At 34.4% G+C, this 19,215-nt stretch overlaps 1 protein-coding gene across 6 annotated transcripts in view; it reads left to right on the forward strand.

Moving 5' to 3' along the window:
* Pik3r4 (phosphoinositide-3-kinase regulatory subunit 4) overlaps window positions 1–19,215 on the forward strand; it is a 68,449-nt gene that overhangs the window by 44,851 nt on the left and 4,383 nt on the right. For all 6 annotated transcript variants that reach the window (XM_047564382.1, XM_047564380.1, XM_047564383.1 and 3 more), the window contains 3 exons: window positions 10,664–10,828; window positions 14,001–14,212; window positions 16,713–16,844. In XM_047564382.1, the coding sequence (XP_047420338.1) occupies window positions 10,664–10,828; window positions 14,001–14,212; window positions 16,713–16,844 (509 nt within the window). The remainder of the gene's footprint in view (window positions 1–10,663; window positions 10,829–14,000; window positions 14,213–16,712; window positions 16,845–19,215) is intronic.

Genomic DNA, 19,215 nt, shown 5'->3' on the forward strand with positions numbered 1-19,215 from the left:
ATATCATCAACTAGAGTTTAATATTTACCTGTATTTTTCTGATATAAAATTTATATGCTATTAAGTACACAGATTTTAAGTGAATCATTTCTTGAATTCACATAACTACATATACGTCTACAGCTGCACCGCTCTTGAGATACAGAATGTAACCATCTTACCAGGATGTTCCCTTATGTCTTTTCCCATTAAATCCCTTCATGTAACCATTCTTTTACTTTTTTTCCCCAATCATTATTAGCGTTTCGATTAGCATTTTGAACACTTAATCTGATAATTGTTTTCCAAATGGTTCTTTGCTATTATCATCAGTTGTGTTAATTGTCCCTTTTATTAGGAGAATAAGTTTAATTAACATAAGTAAATTTCTCAGATATGAACTTGAAATTGTGTGTTTACATTGCAAAAACACTTTTTGTTAATTCCCAAATGATTTTCATCAGAGTCATGCCTTCTGTATCCTAGTGTCATATTGTAGGCAGCAGTATTACAGTGTCAACATTTCAGACTGTGGTATCCCAAAAATTTTGGCAATTGAGCCTATTTTATAGTCTTTGGGAAGTTGGTATTGTGATCAGGAGATTTGATCTCTTGTGGGAACAGCTGTTCTCCTACTTGGCTGTAACATTTGCTGTCTTGTTTGTGGAATGCACAGTGCCTTGTTTTGGAGGTGCTTCATCCAAGTTCCCAGGGTAGGGAAGAGGGCAAGGGAACAGAATGTATTGCTTTTACCATATGCCTTCATGGATCTGTTAGGGGAGGAGGAAGCAATCATTATTGTAATAGCCAAGTGCGGAACAGCTGGTGGTGGAAAAGACTAGTGAAACTGTGTGTTTTCTTGGGAAATGTTACTAGTATGTTCTGACTACTGACACCCCTCCAAGTGTGGAGGGGAGTGCATTATGTTGGCTGGCTCCTCATTCCCAGCCTTAACTTTCTCATTGAATATTATTTATTTATACTACTTGGATCTTGGTTCTGCTCTTACTTGAGTTGAACTTTCAGTTTGTTTCTTAGGGACTAATTCTTGAAAAATTGCTATTCTTTAAAACTTTTGAACAGATTTTCAACTTACTCCATTATAGTATTCTAAATTATATTTTCTATGTCTTTTTCTTGTGTGATCTTATTTCTGACTCATTTAGCGTCTCAGTTTTAGGGGAGATTGGTGCTTTGTTGAAATTAAAGTGATGCTAAAATATTTAAGTGGAGTTTTGTCAGTGTGAAGAGTTGGAACAATATAAAGTGTGTACAAGGATGATACCAGTGTTAGGGTTAGGATTACATACATTGGATTCATTGAAAGTGTTAGAAGTCAGAGTTTTTGAGTGCTATGGCTATGCTGAAGGGAGGAATATAAAGAGCAGTGAAGGCTTGAGGCTTGAACCTTAAGAAATCCAATTTTTGGGTTAGGAATAGAAGGGACCATTTGTGTTATATCGTGGACTGCAGCAGAAGAAAAACGTTTAAGAAATGGACTCCTAGGCCACTCTCAAATGCAGTAGAAAAGCCAAATGGCATAAAATTCTAGTAAGACTATCAGGGTATTCTTATATGTTGCCACCAGTGGAACGCAATTGATGACATCTTCCTTGGAGGGCTTTTGGACAACATATATGATAATTCTTTATGATGTACATATCCTAAGGAAATGACTAAGTATAAACACAGATGTTAGTTCCAAGGCTGTTATTGCCTTACTTTTAATAGTAAAAAACTGAAAACAAACTAAATGTTCAGCAGTAGGGATAAAATGGGGCAAATAAGTGATGATGCATCTGTAAAAACTGATGTGGAAATAAAATTTTTAGTATGAAAGATATTGAAATATTGTGTAAAAAATGAGTTTCAGAAATATTATATAAAGTTTCTGTTTCTGGAATGGCAGAGTAAGGATCTTCAAAAACTGCTCCTCCATAAAAGCAGCAAGAACACTGGCAAAAGATCAACATTTTCCGTTTTCTTAAGAACTCTGGAAATGAAGTTTCACAATCCTAAGAGTATTTATCAGGAAAAATGTTCTTAATAAGAACAGCAAGCCATGTGGTATTTAACTTAATTTCACCCCCTTCTATCCAACTTTGTGGTAACCTTGAAAACAAATAGTCCCACAAACTATGGAAACTAGCCCCTTAGTAGCCACTGGAGGGGTCATAATGGTTTTGGAACTCTCCAAAAGTCTCATCCCCAGAGAATTGTTGCTATTTGTCCTCTCTGCTGTGTGAAAAGCCCCCTTTTGACTTGCCTCACACCTGTTGTTATTTGAGAAAAACATCTTCACGGGGCATTCGTTGAAGATAAATCTGCATTGTTGGCATGGTGGCACACTACTATAATCCTAGGACTCAGGAGGCTTAGGCAGTAGAATTGTAAGTTCAAGGCCAGCCTTGGCAACTTAGTGAGACCCTCAACAATTTAGTGAGACCTTGTCTTGAAATGAAAGATAAAAAGACTGGGGATGTAGCACTCATGGTAAAGCTCTCCTGGATTCAAGCCCCAGTACCAAAAGGGAGACAAAAAAGAAATAAAAAAGAAAATAATCAGCAGTGGCAGCGACCTAAGGTGGCATTACTCACTGGACATAACAAGAGGCTGATAAAAAAGCCTCTTGGAATGAATAAGAAGTCCCTAGAGGCCTTTGAAAAGTTTTGAAATATTCTTGGGTGTCTGTAAGGCCACATATATGTGCAGGGTTGTAAACATGCCTAGGAAATAATTAAAAAGACCAAATTCTCTCCTCGAACTGACTTGGAAATTCAGGAAATGAAGCAGGAAATGAAGGCTAAGATAGAATTATAAAATATTTGAAAGGGTTGTAGAAGATGAGCTCAAACACAGTTCTCTTAGGAAAAGGCTCAAGGCATTTAAGGCCCAAGGTCTATTCAGTTATTAGACAACCATTAAGCTAACTGAACAGAGACTTCAGTATTCATACATGATGAAGACTACAGACTTTACAGAATTAATCCAAGGAACATCATTAAATAAACAACAAGACCAGAATCATGTTAATTTTGAATGTCCAGTTTTGAACAAAAAAATAAAAACCCTGTAAAGAAACAGGACAGGATGAAATATAGGAAAAAAAGGTGATCAGTGCAAACTTGTATCTCAGTAATCCCAGACATTGGATTTCTTAGACATATACTTTAAATAAACTATTACAAATATATTCAAAGAACTGAAAGAAACCATGTTTATGTTTAAATAATTAAAGGGGGGTTGGGAATGTAGCACATGGTAGAGCACTTGCTTACCATGCACTGGCCCCTGGATTTCATTCCCAGCATTTGAAGAAGTAAAGTTGTAAAAGAAAAAAGGAAAGCATGAAAATAGTGTCTTACCAAAAGACAGTATGAATAAAAAGAAATTGTAAATAACCAAGTATAAATTCTGGAATTGAAAATTGTAATAACTGAAGTGGAAATTTCATTGGACAGACTCTACCACAGATTTCACCTAACAGGAGGAAAAAAAAAAAATCAGAGAATTTGAAGATAAGACAATTGACATTATCCAGTCAGAGTTACAAAGAAAAGGAAAAATGAACAGAGCCTTAGAAACTTGTAGAGGCACCATCAAGCATTCTAGTGTGTGTATAATTAAGAATTGTCACTTGATATCTGTGGGGGATTGGTTTCCGGACTCTGTGGATACCAAAAGCTGCGGGGCTCAAGTCACTTATGTAGAATGACATAGGATTTGCATAAACTGTGCATGTCCTCTTATGTACTTTAAATAATCTCTAGATTACTTATCATATCTAATATATCGTAAATGCTATGTAACTAGGTTCTATATTGTTTAGAGAATAATGACAAGAAAAATGTATGTGCTCAATATAGATACAGGGTTTTTTCCTGAATAATTTTTATTGCAATTGTTTGGATCCACGAAGGTATCCCATGGATACAGACTATTCTGTTGATACCTGTTAGATCAGATTGGTTTGTAGTGTTGTTCAGGTCTTCTGTTTCCTTTTTTATTTTATGCTTACTTGTTCTATCCAAAGTTGGGTATTAAAGTCTCCCACTGTTATGGTTGAATTGTTTGGTTTTAGTGACTGTATTTGAAGTACTAGCTGAAAACTCCCCAAATCTGATGGAAAACATGAATGGGTATATCTAATAATTCAGTGAACTCCAAGTAAGATAAAATCAAAGGAGCTCTCCCTTATCTGGACACATCATAAGCAACTATTGAAAGACAAAGAATCCTGAAAGTAGTTAGAGAAAAGTGACTCATTGCCTCCAAAAGATTTTTAATATGATTAACAAATGATTTTTCATTAGAAGTGATAGGGACCAGAAGTCAGTGAATGTGGATGGCATATTTAGTATATTAAAAGGAAGACAGTCAGCCAGTAATAAATATCTAGTAAAGATGTTCTTCAGAAACAAAGGAGAAATGAAGACACCAAGATAAATAAAAAGAAGGAATTTATTGCAGCATATTTTCCCTACAAGAAATACTAAAGGGAGTCCTTGGTACTGAAATGAAAGGACTTGAGATAGTAACTTGAATTTTTATGAAGAAATAAAGGGAAACAGTAAAGGTAAACATAAGTAAATATAAAAGAAAGTATGAATCATACGTAAGGTATGATTTACATCTGACATTTTGCTATTTGTTTTCTGTGTCTTACATGTTTTTGTTTCTAATTGTTTTTTACCTGCTATGTGCTTTAAAAAGACAGATTCGTAAAGAGATAATTATAAGACTAGGTCACTGGATTTATCATATAGCTGTATAGGCCCAATATTGTATGATGATAGTTGAACAGAGAGGTAAAACAGATATATCAGCAAATGTTTTCTGTATTATCAATATTAAATTGGTTTTTATCTGGTTTTAAAATGTTCATCGTATTTCTCAGGGCAATTGCTTAAGATAACTTGGAAAACTTTTAAAGTTCAAAAACATAAAGGGGGCTGGGGAGATAGCTCAGTCGGTAGAGTGCTTGCCTTGTAAGCACAAGGCCCTGGGTTCGATCCCAAGCACCCCAAAAAAAAAAAAAAAACCATAAAAACAAATTAAAATGGTATGCTAGAAAATACCTATCTAATGCAAAAGAAGGCAGTAATGGAGAAATTGAAGAACAAAACTAGGTAAGAAAACAATAGCAAACTCTTGGATATAAATCATTCCTTAAGTGTGATCACCCTAAATATAATCAAAGGAAGAGTTGGTAGAAATGATGAAAAAACCTGCTTCAATTATATGCTGTGTATAAGAGACACATTTTAGATTCAAAAGGCATAAGTAGGTTAAAAGTAAGGATTGAAAAAGATACACCATGCAAATAGCACTTAAAAGAGAGGTGAAGTATCTGTACTAATATCTGATTAAAAGGTAAACTTTAAGATAAAAATTGATCCTACATACAAATAAGGATATTTTATAATGATAAAAGCATCAGTGCTTCAGGAAGACATAACTATTATATTAAACATATGCATCCAACAATAAAGCCCCAAAATACATGAGGCAAAAACTGACAGAATTGAGTAAAAGCAGACAATTTAATCATAGTTGGTTAATAGTGAAAGACCCACTTTCAATATGAATTAAACAACTACGTATAAGATCATCTAGGAAAAAGAATACTTGAATATCACTGCAAATTAATTGGACTTAACAGATATCAATGGAATGCTGCACGTAATAACAACAAAATATAAATTTTTCTGAGGTGTACATGGAATATTTTCCAGATTAAATTATGTATTTAATCCATAAAAATATCTCAATTAATTTAAAAGGACTGAAGTTATACAAAGTATGTTCTGCAACCACAGTGGAATGACTTAGGCAGCATTAATAGAACGGAAATTGGGAAATTCATAAATATGTGGAGATTAAACAATATATAGCTGAATATCGAGTGGTACAAAGGGAAATTAGAAAATACTTTGAGATAATGAAAATGAAAATACAACATACCAAACTTGAGGGAATGCAGCTAAAGGAGTGTTTAGAAAGAAATTTATAGCTATAAACATCTACATTAAAAATGAAAAATCTCGGGCTGGGGAGATAGCTCAGTTGGTAGCGTGCTTGCCTTGCAAGCACAAGACCCTGGGTTTGATCCCCAGCACCGCAAAAAAAAAAAAAAAAAAGAAAAATCTCAAATTAATAACTTAACCTTACTCATTAAATTTTGAGTTTTCAATTCTGCAAATATTTCAGCGAAATGACACAGGTGCATTAAAATAGGTTGGAAATAATAATCTAGAATGTATATAGACATATATAATGTCAATATTATAACTATATAATTATATTATATACTATATATTTATATTGCATATTATATACTATATTAAAATTGTTATAGGTGTTCCACACCTAGACAGTGGAACAAAATGGTTTATAGAACTAGCAAAAGAAGAGCAGACTTAACCTGAAGTAAGTGGTAAGAAGGAAAAAGACTAAAGGGAAATAAATAAAAAATACTTATGAAATAGAGAATAGAAAAACAAAAGAAGCTGGTTCTTTGTAAAGATCAACAAAATTGTCAAATCTTTATAATAGTGATGAGTTACAGAAAGAGAGAGAAAGGACTCATTATTAAAATCAGGAATTAAACAGATATTACATTACAACTGACTTGACAAAAATAAAAACAAATGTAATATGAGGGTATACCATAAACACTTGCATACTAAGAAATCAGATAAACTGAATGAAACGGAAAAGTTTCTAGAAAGACAAGCTTTTGAAAATAACTCCAGAATTAGAAAATCTGAAGAGACCTTCAATAATCAACAAATTAAGTTAGTAATCAAACCCCCCCCCCCACACCAGGAACAGCCCAGGCTGAGATGGCTTCAGGGTGAATTATATCAAACACTTAAAAAATTGTTGTCCATCTTCTAAAAAAATATATGAGGGAACACTTTTTAACTCATTCTGTGAAGCAGATATTACACCGATATATCACAACCAAATATATCACAAAAAACTGTAGATCTGTACCATAATTAGAATACGTGTAAAAATCATCATCAGAATACTAGTAAACTGAATTCAACATATAAAAAGGATTATAAGCCATAACCAAGTACAGTTTATCCTAGGAAGGCAAGGCTGGTTCAACATATGAAAATCAATTGGTGAACATACCATATGAATAGAATAAAGGGTGAAAAATATGTGTTCATCTCAACAGACTTTCAGGATGCATTTGACAAAATCCAAATATTTTTTTGATTAAAGTCAACTAAGCAAGCTAGTCATAGAAGACAAAGGCCATCTACAAAAGCCCCACAGTTAACATTGTAGTTAATGGTGAAAGACTGAATGCTTTCTCTCTCCATATGAGACACAAGACAAGAACATCCATTCTTGCCAATTTCATTGAGCATTGTACTGGAGGTTCTAGCCAGGGCATTTAGGCAAGGAAAAGAAATTAAAAGTACACAAATTGGAAAAGAAGAAGTAAAACCATTTCTATTAGTAGCAAACATGATCTGGTGTGTAGAAAATCTTAAGTAATAATTCTTTAAAAATGTTTAAGTGGCAGAATACAAGATCAGTACACAAAAATGAATTGCATTTCTGTGCATTAGGGATGAATAGTCCAAATATGAAATTAAGAAAGTAATTCCAATTATAATAACATAAAAAAGAATAAAATTTTTAGAAATAAACACAAAAAGTACAATATTTGTACACTGAAAATGCTTAAGATTATCGAAAAAATCAAAGGAGACCTAAATAAATGGAAAGAATTGCACGTTTCATAGTATAGTTAATAAACATTGTTGAAGTAGTTTATTGCCACCAACAAGTTACTGTATAGATTCAGTGCCATTTATGTGAAGATTCTAGCTTTGTTTTTCTTCTTTCTTTTCTTTTTGGTAAAAATTGAGTTGGATCCTAAAATTCATAAGGAACCCTAAAGGACACAGAATAGCGAAACCAATTTTAAGAGAAAGAGGACCAAATTGGAGGACTTCCAGATTTAACAGTTGCTACAAAACTATAGTAATCAAGATGGGGTGGTATTGGCATAGAATAGATATATAGTTCAATGGAATAGATCTGACATGTGAAACACATTTATGGTCATTATTTTTTGACAAAGGTGCCAGGATATTTCAGTGGGGAAGACTAGCCCTTTTAATGATGCTGTGTTTATAGGGTAGTTACATGCAGAAGGATGAATTTCCACAGAATCATTCAAATTTAATCATAAACCTAAAAGTAAGAAATAAAGCTGTAAAACTTTTAGAAGTAAACTTAGGCATGTAAATCTTGTGACCATAGATTAGACAAGGATTTCTAAGCTGTAAGATCAACACACAAGTGATTTAAAAAATGTACAAATGGAACTTTATCAATAATATAAACCTTCATGTTTCAAAAGACACTATCAAGAAAGTGAAAAGATAACCCATAGAAAGGGAGAAATATTTGCGAGTCACATATCTGATAAGGATCTGTTCCCTGGAATATTTGTAAAACTTTTACAACACAATAGTAAAAAGACAAATGACCCATTAAAAAAGCAGACAGAGATCTGAGTAGATGTTTCTCCAAATAGGACCCATAAGCTCATGAAAAGATGCTTAGCATAATTCGTTACGAAGGAAATGCAAACCCAAACCACAGTGTGATACAATTTCACATTACTACAATGACTATGGGCAAAAATACAGACAATAACAAGAGTTGGGGAGGATTTGGATGCTTTATATATTGCTGATGGGATATAAAATTGTGCTGCAACTTCAGAAAACAGTTTGGCAGTCTCTCAAAATGCTGCATGTGGAGTTAACCATATGACCATACTGTTCCACTCCTAGGTATGTACTGAACTCAAAAGAAAACATGTTCATAGAAGAATCTATACACAAGTGTTCTTAAGCAACATTATTCATATTAGCCTAAATCTGGAACACATAATGTCCATCAACTGATGAATGGAAAAACAAAAGCGTGGTATATTCATACAATGGAAAATTATTTAGCATAAAATGAAATGAAATATTGATTTATTCTACAACATGGAAATGTTATGCTAAGTCAAAGAAGCCAGTTCCAAATGCTGCATTTTGTATGATTCCATTTACCTTGTCCAGAATAGGCAAATTTGTAGAGATTACATGTTGCTAGGGGCTCAGGTGAGGAAAAAATGGAGTAAATGCTAATGGGTGGGAGGACAGTTTATTTGTGGGTTTCTTAGGAATGATGAAAATGGTCAAAAATTAGTAGTGATCTATGCAATATTCTGTTTATATACTAAAAGTCACTGAATTGCATACTTTAAAATGTATGGTGTATGAAAACTATTTCAGTAAAACTGTTACTATGAAAAAGTGAAGTAGGGAAAAATGATTGATAAAAATAGAAAATTCCATATTTAAAAGCAAGTATGAATGTATTATGTATAGAAAACTGGAAGGATATATAACAAAATGCTAAATAGTGTTTCTTTCTGGGTGGTATTATAAATTTTCTATTTCTGTATTTTTTGTATTTTAATAATTTTTGTACATTTAATATGCATTAGCTTGTATAATAAAATCAAATGTACACAATATATGAATAAATCTGGTGATTAAGATACTGTGACCTTTTAGAGGTATGTCCTGTAGAAGAGTAAAGATACAACTTAGAGGAGGAGTAATGAAGGAGGGAATTGATGATACTGGTAGGAACTTTATTTAGATCACACAGAAAATGTCAAGGAGGAAATAATACAGAGCTTGAGAAGTCAGCTTTGTGTATGCGAGAGTGAATATTATAATAAAACCATGCGTTTGTGAGTGTTTTATTGGCTTATATATTTTTTGATCTCCACTGTGATCCTCTTAAATAAGTGGCTGTGATCCTGTTAAATAAGTAGAACACCCTTTGTTTTGGGGGTGAGAAATCTGAGGCACAGTACAGGTTAAGTAGCACAACCAAGATTGTATAGGCTGAGTAATATTCCATTGTATATATATACCACAGTTTCTTTATCCATTCATCAATTGAAGGGCATCTATGATGATACATAATGGGGGGGGTGGGAGGGAGGCAAGAATGGAGGAAGGAGTGACTGTATAGAGGGAAAAGAGGGGTGGGAGGGGTGGGGGGAAGGGAAAAGAAAAAAAAATTACAGAATGAATCAAAACACCATTACCCTATGTAAATGTATGATTACACAAATGGTATGCCTCTACTTCATGTACAATCAGAGAAACAAGTTGTACCCCATTTGTTTACAATAAAATAATAATAATAAAAGATCATATAGGCAGTTGGTAATGAAACTCAGGTCTGATTCATAGAGCCAGACTGTATGTTAGAGATTGTGGGAAAATTTAAGGGCCAAAGAGAGGATGTGTAAAGTATTGCAAGAGTTGAAGGAGAATCAGGACCATAAGTAGGATCAGACCATTAAGTATTGGGGTTCTTATTAAAAAAGAGGAAGGACGCTTGTTCTCTGATAGGAAGGAAGTGTGCGAAGATGACCATTTGAAACAATCAGAAGGAAACTTGAATTTGGACCACTGCTTTTGGGAGGAGATTCTTGTTTTTGTTATGAAATCAGAAAGTCAAAATGGACCTCACAAAGTAATTTTGTTTGCTAATAGCCATGTGGATATTTAATATTAGCAGTAATGTGCTTGTGGCTGTTTCAGAAATAAAATGTTATTTTTCTTTCATTCAGATCTATTCTTACATATAGCCGAATTGGAGGAAGAGTCAAGACACTCACGTTCTGCCAAGGTTCCCACTACTTAGCCATAGCATCTGATAATGGTGCTGTCCAGCTTCTTGGAATTGAGGCTTCTAAGTTGCCCAAGTCTCCTAAAATTCATCCTCTACAAAGCAGGTATCTATCTTTTTGTCTTTTTAGAACTTAGCATTTAGTGCATTATAGTAATTTAATTTTCCCTTATACTCCACAGTGTAGTTGGAGCAACTGAGGGCCTCTTACATTGTATTTCTTTTTTGAGCCCATGGAGTAAATAAATCTGTGCTTCCAATTCAAAACTATGTGGTTAATTTTAAAGAAGATATCTTACTTTTTGCCAGTTAGTCAAAAGGTCAGAAGGGCAGCTCATCCCAGTCTGAAATCTGTCTGAATAATGTAATTACCAGTTATGTCTTCTGTATAACTACTAAAAATACAATTCTGTCTGACCCAGACAGAATATTTTGAATATTCTTGATGAAAGAAGACAACTGTCAGCATACTTCTGCTTGGCATTAAAATCTCTGAAGTTGGTGGGAATATAAAGTTTTTAGGCAGATGATTTCCTCACCATTTTAAAACAGAATGCTGACTGGTTTTATTTAGGAATTTCCTTCACTTTTTATAAATTGTAGCTGCTTACAGATTAAAAACATGTAAAATAAGACATTTAAAGACAAAGAACAGCAATTATTTGGGTGACCAGTATGCACTGAGGATTCCAAAGACTAAATGTCACATATTCTAAGAATCTGTAGACTAGTGGTAGAAATAGATTTTAGTGGAGTGCAGTAATATGCCATGTTACATAGATAGCAGGAGTCCATTTGAAAGAGAGAAGGCAGGTGAGAGTAGATGGGAGCCCCTGAAGCAGGGTGGTTGAAAGGGGCCTGCCAGGCTGACATGGTGGACCCCTACAGAAAGAAAACAAAATGAGGAGACTTTCAGTAGTCATTGTGTAGCTTAAGGCAGAAAGGGAAATTTGTGAGATCACCTAGGATTTTTTTGGTTTTGTTGTTTTGCTTTGCTTTTGCATTTGAAAATGTGTTATTTTTAGGACACTCACTAAACAGATTGAAGCAGCTTTTGTCCAGGACATTTTGTTTATGACCTTTAATAATAAATACCTGCCAGTTTCCTTAAAATTTGTTTCAACAGAGGATGACTGTATACCATTGTACCTATTGAGTTCATTTAAATTATTGACAAACTTTGCAATGTGATGTCTGTGCCTTCAGGTCACACACTCAGATCACATATGCAATTCCATGCAGGATTCTCTCCCAGCTGACAGCACTTTCTACTGTGAAAGTTAATGTCTTTACCTTAAGCAAATTATCCATTGCCTAGATTTGGAGAGCTTGCCAGAATATTTAGATTTTACCACATATGGCTGTGGTATTCTCCAAAGCAACCTTGGCATAAGTCATTTGTTTCATTCAGTCCTATCACCTGTTGTCATGCCTCTTAAGATTTAAAATTTATGGGAAGAACCATTTCACATTTTATTTGACATTGATTTTCTACCATCCCTGTATCTGGAAATACAGTTAGAAGTAGAATATTTGTAAATATAATTATTTATGTAAGACAGGGATCTGCAAACTACAGCCTGTAGCATGGTCCATAAAATAGGAATGTTTTTTGCATTTTTAAAGGGTTGGAAAAAATAAAGAAAAATATGGAAAGGAGATGTATGCAACTTAGAAGGCCTAAAATATTTAATGCCTAACTCTTAATGTAAAACATTTAAGAGACATAAATAAAACAGCCTGTGCTAAGAGCCTCATATGTACCAGTCATGGAGGCTGGCCAGTATGCTTTATGATATGGGATTGAACCCAGTTCATATATATGTAGGCTAGCACTATACTGCTGAGCTATATTCCCCAGCCCTCTGATGTTCTTTTCATTATTAAAATGCCTCAACTTGAAAAAAACTGGAATAGCCATATAATAGAATAGTCCTCTACAGTATAAAGGAATAAATTATTTATAGGCTTATGCATCACTGATGACTCTTAAATACATTTTGCTAATGAAAGAAGTTAGATCCAAAAGGCTCAGTGTTATATGTTTCCAATTATATGACATTCTGGAAAACATTAAATAATAGGGAAGAAAACAAATCAGTGGTAGCCACCAGTTGAGGGGATAATTAGAGGTTAACTGCAAATGGGCTGCACAAGAAAATTTGGGGGATACAGAATATTTTTCCATTGTTACATAATAGAAGATATGTGACTGTATATTTGTCATAACCCATATACTGTATTCCACAAAGAAGTATATAAATTTAAAAAAATCAACTAGTATATAGTGGGAAAGATGTAATGCAGTCTGTGACAAATGTATTTGTTTTACAAATGAATCATATAATCATATTGAAGGGCACAGAGAACAAAGCAACTAAAATATCTTCGGAAAGCAATGTTTTAATTTTATGCTACAAGGTTAATGACTAAAGGAGCTGAACTCAAACATATTCTAATTGGTTGTTTTCATAGGAATATGGTTTAACAGTTCTGAAACTGCTTTCTAGGGGTGAACAAATAAATATGTTGTAGATGATGAGAACCAGTTTTCTCACTAATGGAGAAAGAAGTTACAAATAAGGAAAGGAGTAAAGGCTAGAATGAACTGGTAGTGATGGGAGGTGAAGATTTCACTATGAACTTTTGATTATGATTTACATTACCAGTAATACATCTGAATATCAAGTACTTCCCCAAGTATTGCACTTAAGATAATATGCCATTTCTGTTGTATGCTTCCCAATGAGGTGTAACTTTAATATAATGAGAAAACATCAGACAAACCCAAATTGAAGGCCATAACTAACCAGTAGTCTTAAAAATAAGAAGGTCATGAGAGACTGAGGAACTGTCACAGACTGGAGGAGACTAAGGAGACATACCAACCCAATGCCTTGTGATATCCTGGAGTGGATATTGGGACAGAAAAGGACATTAGTGAAAAATGGATAAAATCAGAATACATTCTGTAACATAATTACTGTATTGTACCAAGATTAACTTCTTGGTTTTGATGAATGTTATATCGCTTTTTAAGATGTTAATGAGGGGAAGCTGAGTAAAAGGCATACAGAAACTTTGTGCTATTTTTGCAGTTCGTCTATAAGTCTAAAATTATTCTTTTAAAAAAATACTTTAGCTGTAATTGTACTGATGGGATCACGTAATTTTTTTTCTTGAACATGGATAGAGTGTATATTCATCTTAAATGGAAACTTGTGCTACATTTTTTGGTGAGAGGAAAAGTCTGTATTTTGCTTTGTGTATTTCTCTAGAATTCTGGATCAAAAACAGGATGGCTGTGTTGTGGATATGCATCACTTCAACTCTGGGGCACAGTCTGTTCTTGCCTATGCCACTGTGAATGGCTCTCTGGTTGGCTGGGATCTCAGATCTTCAACCAATGCATGGACATTAAAGCATGATTTGAAGTCAGGCCTTATCACTTCCTTTGCTGTGGACATCCACCAGTGCTGGCTCTGCATTGGTAAGCTAACTTTCAAGTCATTGGCTGGGTTTGCGTACCACCACTGCCTGCAGTTGCTATCTTGGAAAGCTGTGTTTTTCATTTGTCTTCTTTGGTAATTTCTTCCCATCTCCTTTTCCTTTTTCATAATTGTTATAATTATTCCAATTTATTTATTTTTTCATTAAAAGGCAATTCAAAAGGGTAAAATCAGTATCACAAGGTATAAAACGATTTCCTTCTCCATCTTAAGTCAATCTATAATCATTATAGTGATCAAATTTGCTGGCATTCTCTTATTCTGCCAGGAAGTCAGCAGGCTTGACTTAAAGAAAATAGCATTGGAGTTCCTGCAGACATAGTTAAAACTGTAACCTCAGGCAGGCTATTCAACTCAAGTCTCAGCATCTTCAGTTTCAAATGGGATTAATCCTTTCAAAGGCTGCTTTGAGGATTTAATGAGCTAAAAGCTTCTATCACAGTGCCTGGTGTGGAAGAAGAGCCAGCAATGATTTCTCATGTTATTATCTTTCAGCCCTCTTTTCTGCAAAGGTTGAAAATATACCATGTGATCTTGCTTGCATCTTTCTTCTGTTTTTGTTGTTGTTGGTTTTTGAAAGTGTTTGATGAGTTCTGAAAGATATATATAATGCATAAATATATACAATATACAAAAAATATATATACCACAAACGGGATACAGACATTTCCATTACTTTTTGAAAATTTTCCTCATACTCCTTTGCACTCAGTGCCCTCTTCCAGCTTCTAATAAAACCACTCATCTCATTTCTCTCTCCATAATTTTTTTTGTTTCCATAATTTTGCCTTTTCCAAAATGTCATAAAAATAGAATCATACAATATGTGCCTTTTTTTTTTGCTAAGCATAAATTTTATGAGACTTTTCCTTGTGATTGCATCTATGAAGAGTCTTTTATTTATTGTTGAGTGACATTGCATTTTATTGATAATTTATGTATCTATCACATTCTCCAGTTGATAGATTGTTGAATTGTTTCTGGCTTTTGTTTTGTTCTGAGTAAACCTGATGCAAACTTTGAAAAATAGGTAAGGACATAGATGTCCATTTATCATAAGTACATAACAAAGAATGGTATTGCTGTTGCTAAAATTTTGATTTTTAATTAATAAATAATGATTGTACGTATTTATGGGGCATTACAATGTGATGTTTCAATGTGTCTTCATATTGTGGAATGATTAAATCAGGTAATTAACAGATCCATCACCTCACATACTTTTTTTTGTTGTTGAAAACATTTAAAACTTTTTTTATAGCAATTTTGAACACACAATGCACTATTGTTATGAACAGTCTGCACAATAGATCACTAAAGTTTATTCTGCCTGAGAAACTTTGTACCTCTTATGTCTAAATCTTCTTCCATTTCCCTATTTTAAGTGTTTTCTCCTTTTCCCCCATATTGAACCTGCCCCTTAGGAAACTGTCACATCTTACACTTTCTCATTCAGAAGAGTTACAGTCTTCTGTGACTGAATTTAGGTTTCTTAATTCTCTAATTTATGTTTGCAACAATTATATATCTGCCCTTTTCTGTATTACTTTTTATGTAGTTTATATAGAATGCATTATTTTTTGTCTTTTGTCTCAGTAAACTGTACAGGTACAGGAAGATGTAATATTAGGTCTAGAAAAGTAGGTATTATATACCTAACAAATTAGCAAATGGTAGTGATGCCTTTTAGGCTCCCTGATCAGCTTTTAGAAGGGAAGCTTCTGCTCCCTGTACTATTTGAGTCATTGGATTTGAGTCTTGGATTGGGTCAGTGTGATATGCAAGCTATCTTTATTTAATTACCACCCCTTCCGTCCTATTCCTACCACCAGTATCTCTACTGGAATTGGAAATCAATCCAAGCCTGTGCTCTCATAACCAGTTGCATTATTGTAGGGTGGGCAGGGACTCTCTTCCATTGTAGGGTTTAAGTCATTGTGGGTAGGTGCAAAGACTTTACCCCAATTTCTGCTGTGATTGGACACTCATACTTGTCTCCAGAATGTTTTGGAGAAAAGGGCACATGAAAATGATTGAAATCTGATGACAGCTGCAGAGCTGCTACCTCTTTGGATTCCACAGTGATCACTGGATAAAACAGTATCTGCTATCCCCTTTTACACCATTATTTAAGGTATTCTGAACATTTCAACTTAAAATTCAGTTTACATTTTCTCTAGAGCTTCTGCTTTTGTGAGTACCTTTGGCGATTAATAGTAGTATCGGTAATTAATGAATTACTCATTTTGAATTTACATTTATTAGACAGTACAACATTATGATAAGCACTTTATATCTGTTATTTAACAACTGTAGATGCTGTTTGAAACCGGGAAGACAGTTACATGAGAATGAAGCCTTTTTCTAAGGAATGAAGGCAATTTTAAAATACATTCACATAAAGCTAATATTTTGTATAAATGCTCCCTAGCGTGCTTTGATCATTATATGATAATCTTTTTATGCTTCTTTTTCTTTAAGGTACAAGTAGTGGTACCATGGCTTGTTGGGACATGAGGTTCCAATTGCCTATTTCCAGTCACTGTCATCCTTCCAGGGCTCGAATCAGGCGCCTTTCAATGCACCCTTTGTATCAGTCTTGGGTGATTGCAGGTAAGATGGAGGGCCAGTTTTTGTATATTGGGGGATTTTCTTGGAAATTGTGTTATATCCTGTTGCTAAGACATATGTTTTTTAGGGTTTTGCTTTACATATGAACCAAAGCTTGATTCTGTTCAGATTATGGAAGTTTCCACCATTGACATCTGACTGTCATCTTGTATTTATTCTGTTCTGACTTTGACAATCATGACCACCACCCTCAGATTCTACAAACATCTCTTATTCTATTTATTTTCTTCTGCGTTCCCTATTTTTGTTAAAGCTGCCTAACATCTTCCTAGAAATCTGTTTTAGAAACCTCGACTCATCCTTTTCAATGGCCATTTGTTGTTGATATGTGTTCTGTTGTGTTTCCTGCAAACTACCCTTCCCTTCTTTCATTGGGCCCTCACATTGTTTCAGTGGATTTTGGGTAAGACATTTGCATAAGCCTTTATTTTTCCTCATCTGTAAAACATGGTTGAAAATACTTACCTTATAGTCAGGCATGGTGGCTGGCACATGCCTATAATCACAGTAATTTGGGAGATTGAAAGTTTGAGGTCACCCAGTGACTTGGGAGGCTGAGGCAGGAGAATCATGAATTCAAAGCCAGCCTGAGCTATTTAGCGAGGCCCCAAGCAACTTAGCAAGACCCTGTCTCAAAATAAAAAAAAAAAAAAAATTTAAAAAAAATTTTTAAATGGGCTGGGGGTGGGGTTCAGTGTTAAATGCTCCAGGGATGCTCCAGGGATCATGTCTCAAAATAAAGAAAGAATCAAAAGGACTGGAATGTAGTTCAGTAGTAAAGTACCCCTGGTTTCAATCACCAATACCAAAAATAAATAAATAAAGAATACCTTACAGAGTTTGAAAATTTGAAATAAAATATAGAAAGCACATGGGGTGGCATCCCCTTGATACTTAATAATAGCTCTTTGTATTTCTGTTTCCTCATTGAACCTCTTCTAGGCTTTTTGTGGTCCCCTCTCATACATAGTTCTTCTCATGTATTTCTGATGTCAAAGTCATCATGTTGCCAAATTCAATAACCATTACTGAGTCCTCCTCTTATTTCACTTAACATTTGGTCAGTTTATTTCATTTTTATTTTTTCATTTTCATGTTTTTGAAATACTTTCCTTAGCTGGTTCCAAGGACATTTTTCTTGATTCTCCTACTTCTTGGTCTACTGGTTCCTTTGTATCTTCCTGACTTTTTAAATTGTGACCTGCTTCAGGGCTCGGTTTTTGGTCTTATTCTCTTTTCTGTATTTGCTGTGTGTATGATCTCAGTCTCATGCTTTGAATATCAAATTTATTCAGGTTTTAATATCTATATACTTAAATTTCCCCTAGAGTGCCAAGTAGCCATTGCAAACTTGACATGTTCAAACTGAACACTTGATTTTCTTTCTACTAAGTGTCCCCACCACTGCCTCCTACTTTGAGACAGACGTGCTTTTCCTGTGATGTTCTATCAGTAAATGGAAGCTCTGCTGGGTGCTCAGACAGTAGTCCAATGTCATTCTTGACTTTTTTTTCTTCTTTCTTTTTTGTTACTGGAAATCAAATCCAGGGGCACTTTACCACTGAGCTATATACCCAGTTCTTTTTATTTTTTATTTTTTTAATTTGAGACATGTTATTACTGAGTTGCTGAGACTGGCCTCAAGCTTGTGATCTCCTACCTCAGCCTCCTGAGTTGCTAGGATTATGCATGCTAACTCTTCTTTTTCTCTTTCCACCTCTAGTGTCTTAAAATATATCCAGAATTTGACCACTTCTTACATTACTGGCTCCCTAGTCCAAATCACCATAATCTCTTGTCCTTCCTGATTCAGTATCCTCTTAATTCCCTGCTTCTGTCCATATTTCTTAAGAGTATTATTATTTTTTTTTTTTCTGCTCAATACCTTCTAGTGACTTCTCATTGCAAGTAATAGCCTATGTGGTCCAAAAGGCTGTATGGACCATAAAGAGAGATCAGCCCTCTTAACTACTGTCTGACCTTTTTCTGAATCAGGGTTCCAATGAGAAACTGATGGCATACCAAAGGAAGGATAATTTAAGGATTTATTTTCAAAGAAACTGTTACAAAGGTGTGGATATAGGAATATCATAAGATTTTGCAGGAATACAAGATTAATAATAGCAGAGTGGCAGTAGAAATCATGAATGGAAGGTATGGTTACTGGAATTTGGAAAGAAATGGGATAGAGAAGACCACCTTGAGAGGAACTGTGATTTGGAGGTGAAGGAAACAACCAGCTTGGGCTGACTGATTTTTCTTTCCTCAGGGCTCCTTATGGGCATGTTAGTTTTCCATGACTGCTATAACAAGTTACCACAAACTTGATGGCTTATAATATTTTATTTTCTAG

The sequence above is a fragment of the Sciurus carolinensis genome, chromosome 9 (assembly GCF_902686445.1).
Source record: "Sciurus carolinensis chromosome 9, mSciCar1.2, whole genome shotgun sequence".
NCBI lineage: Eukaryota > Metazoa > Chordata > Mammalia > Rodentia > Sciuridae > Sciurus > Sciurus carolinensis.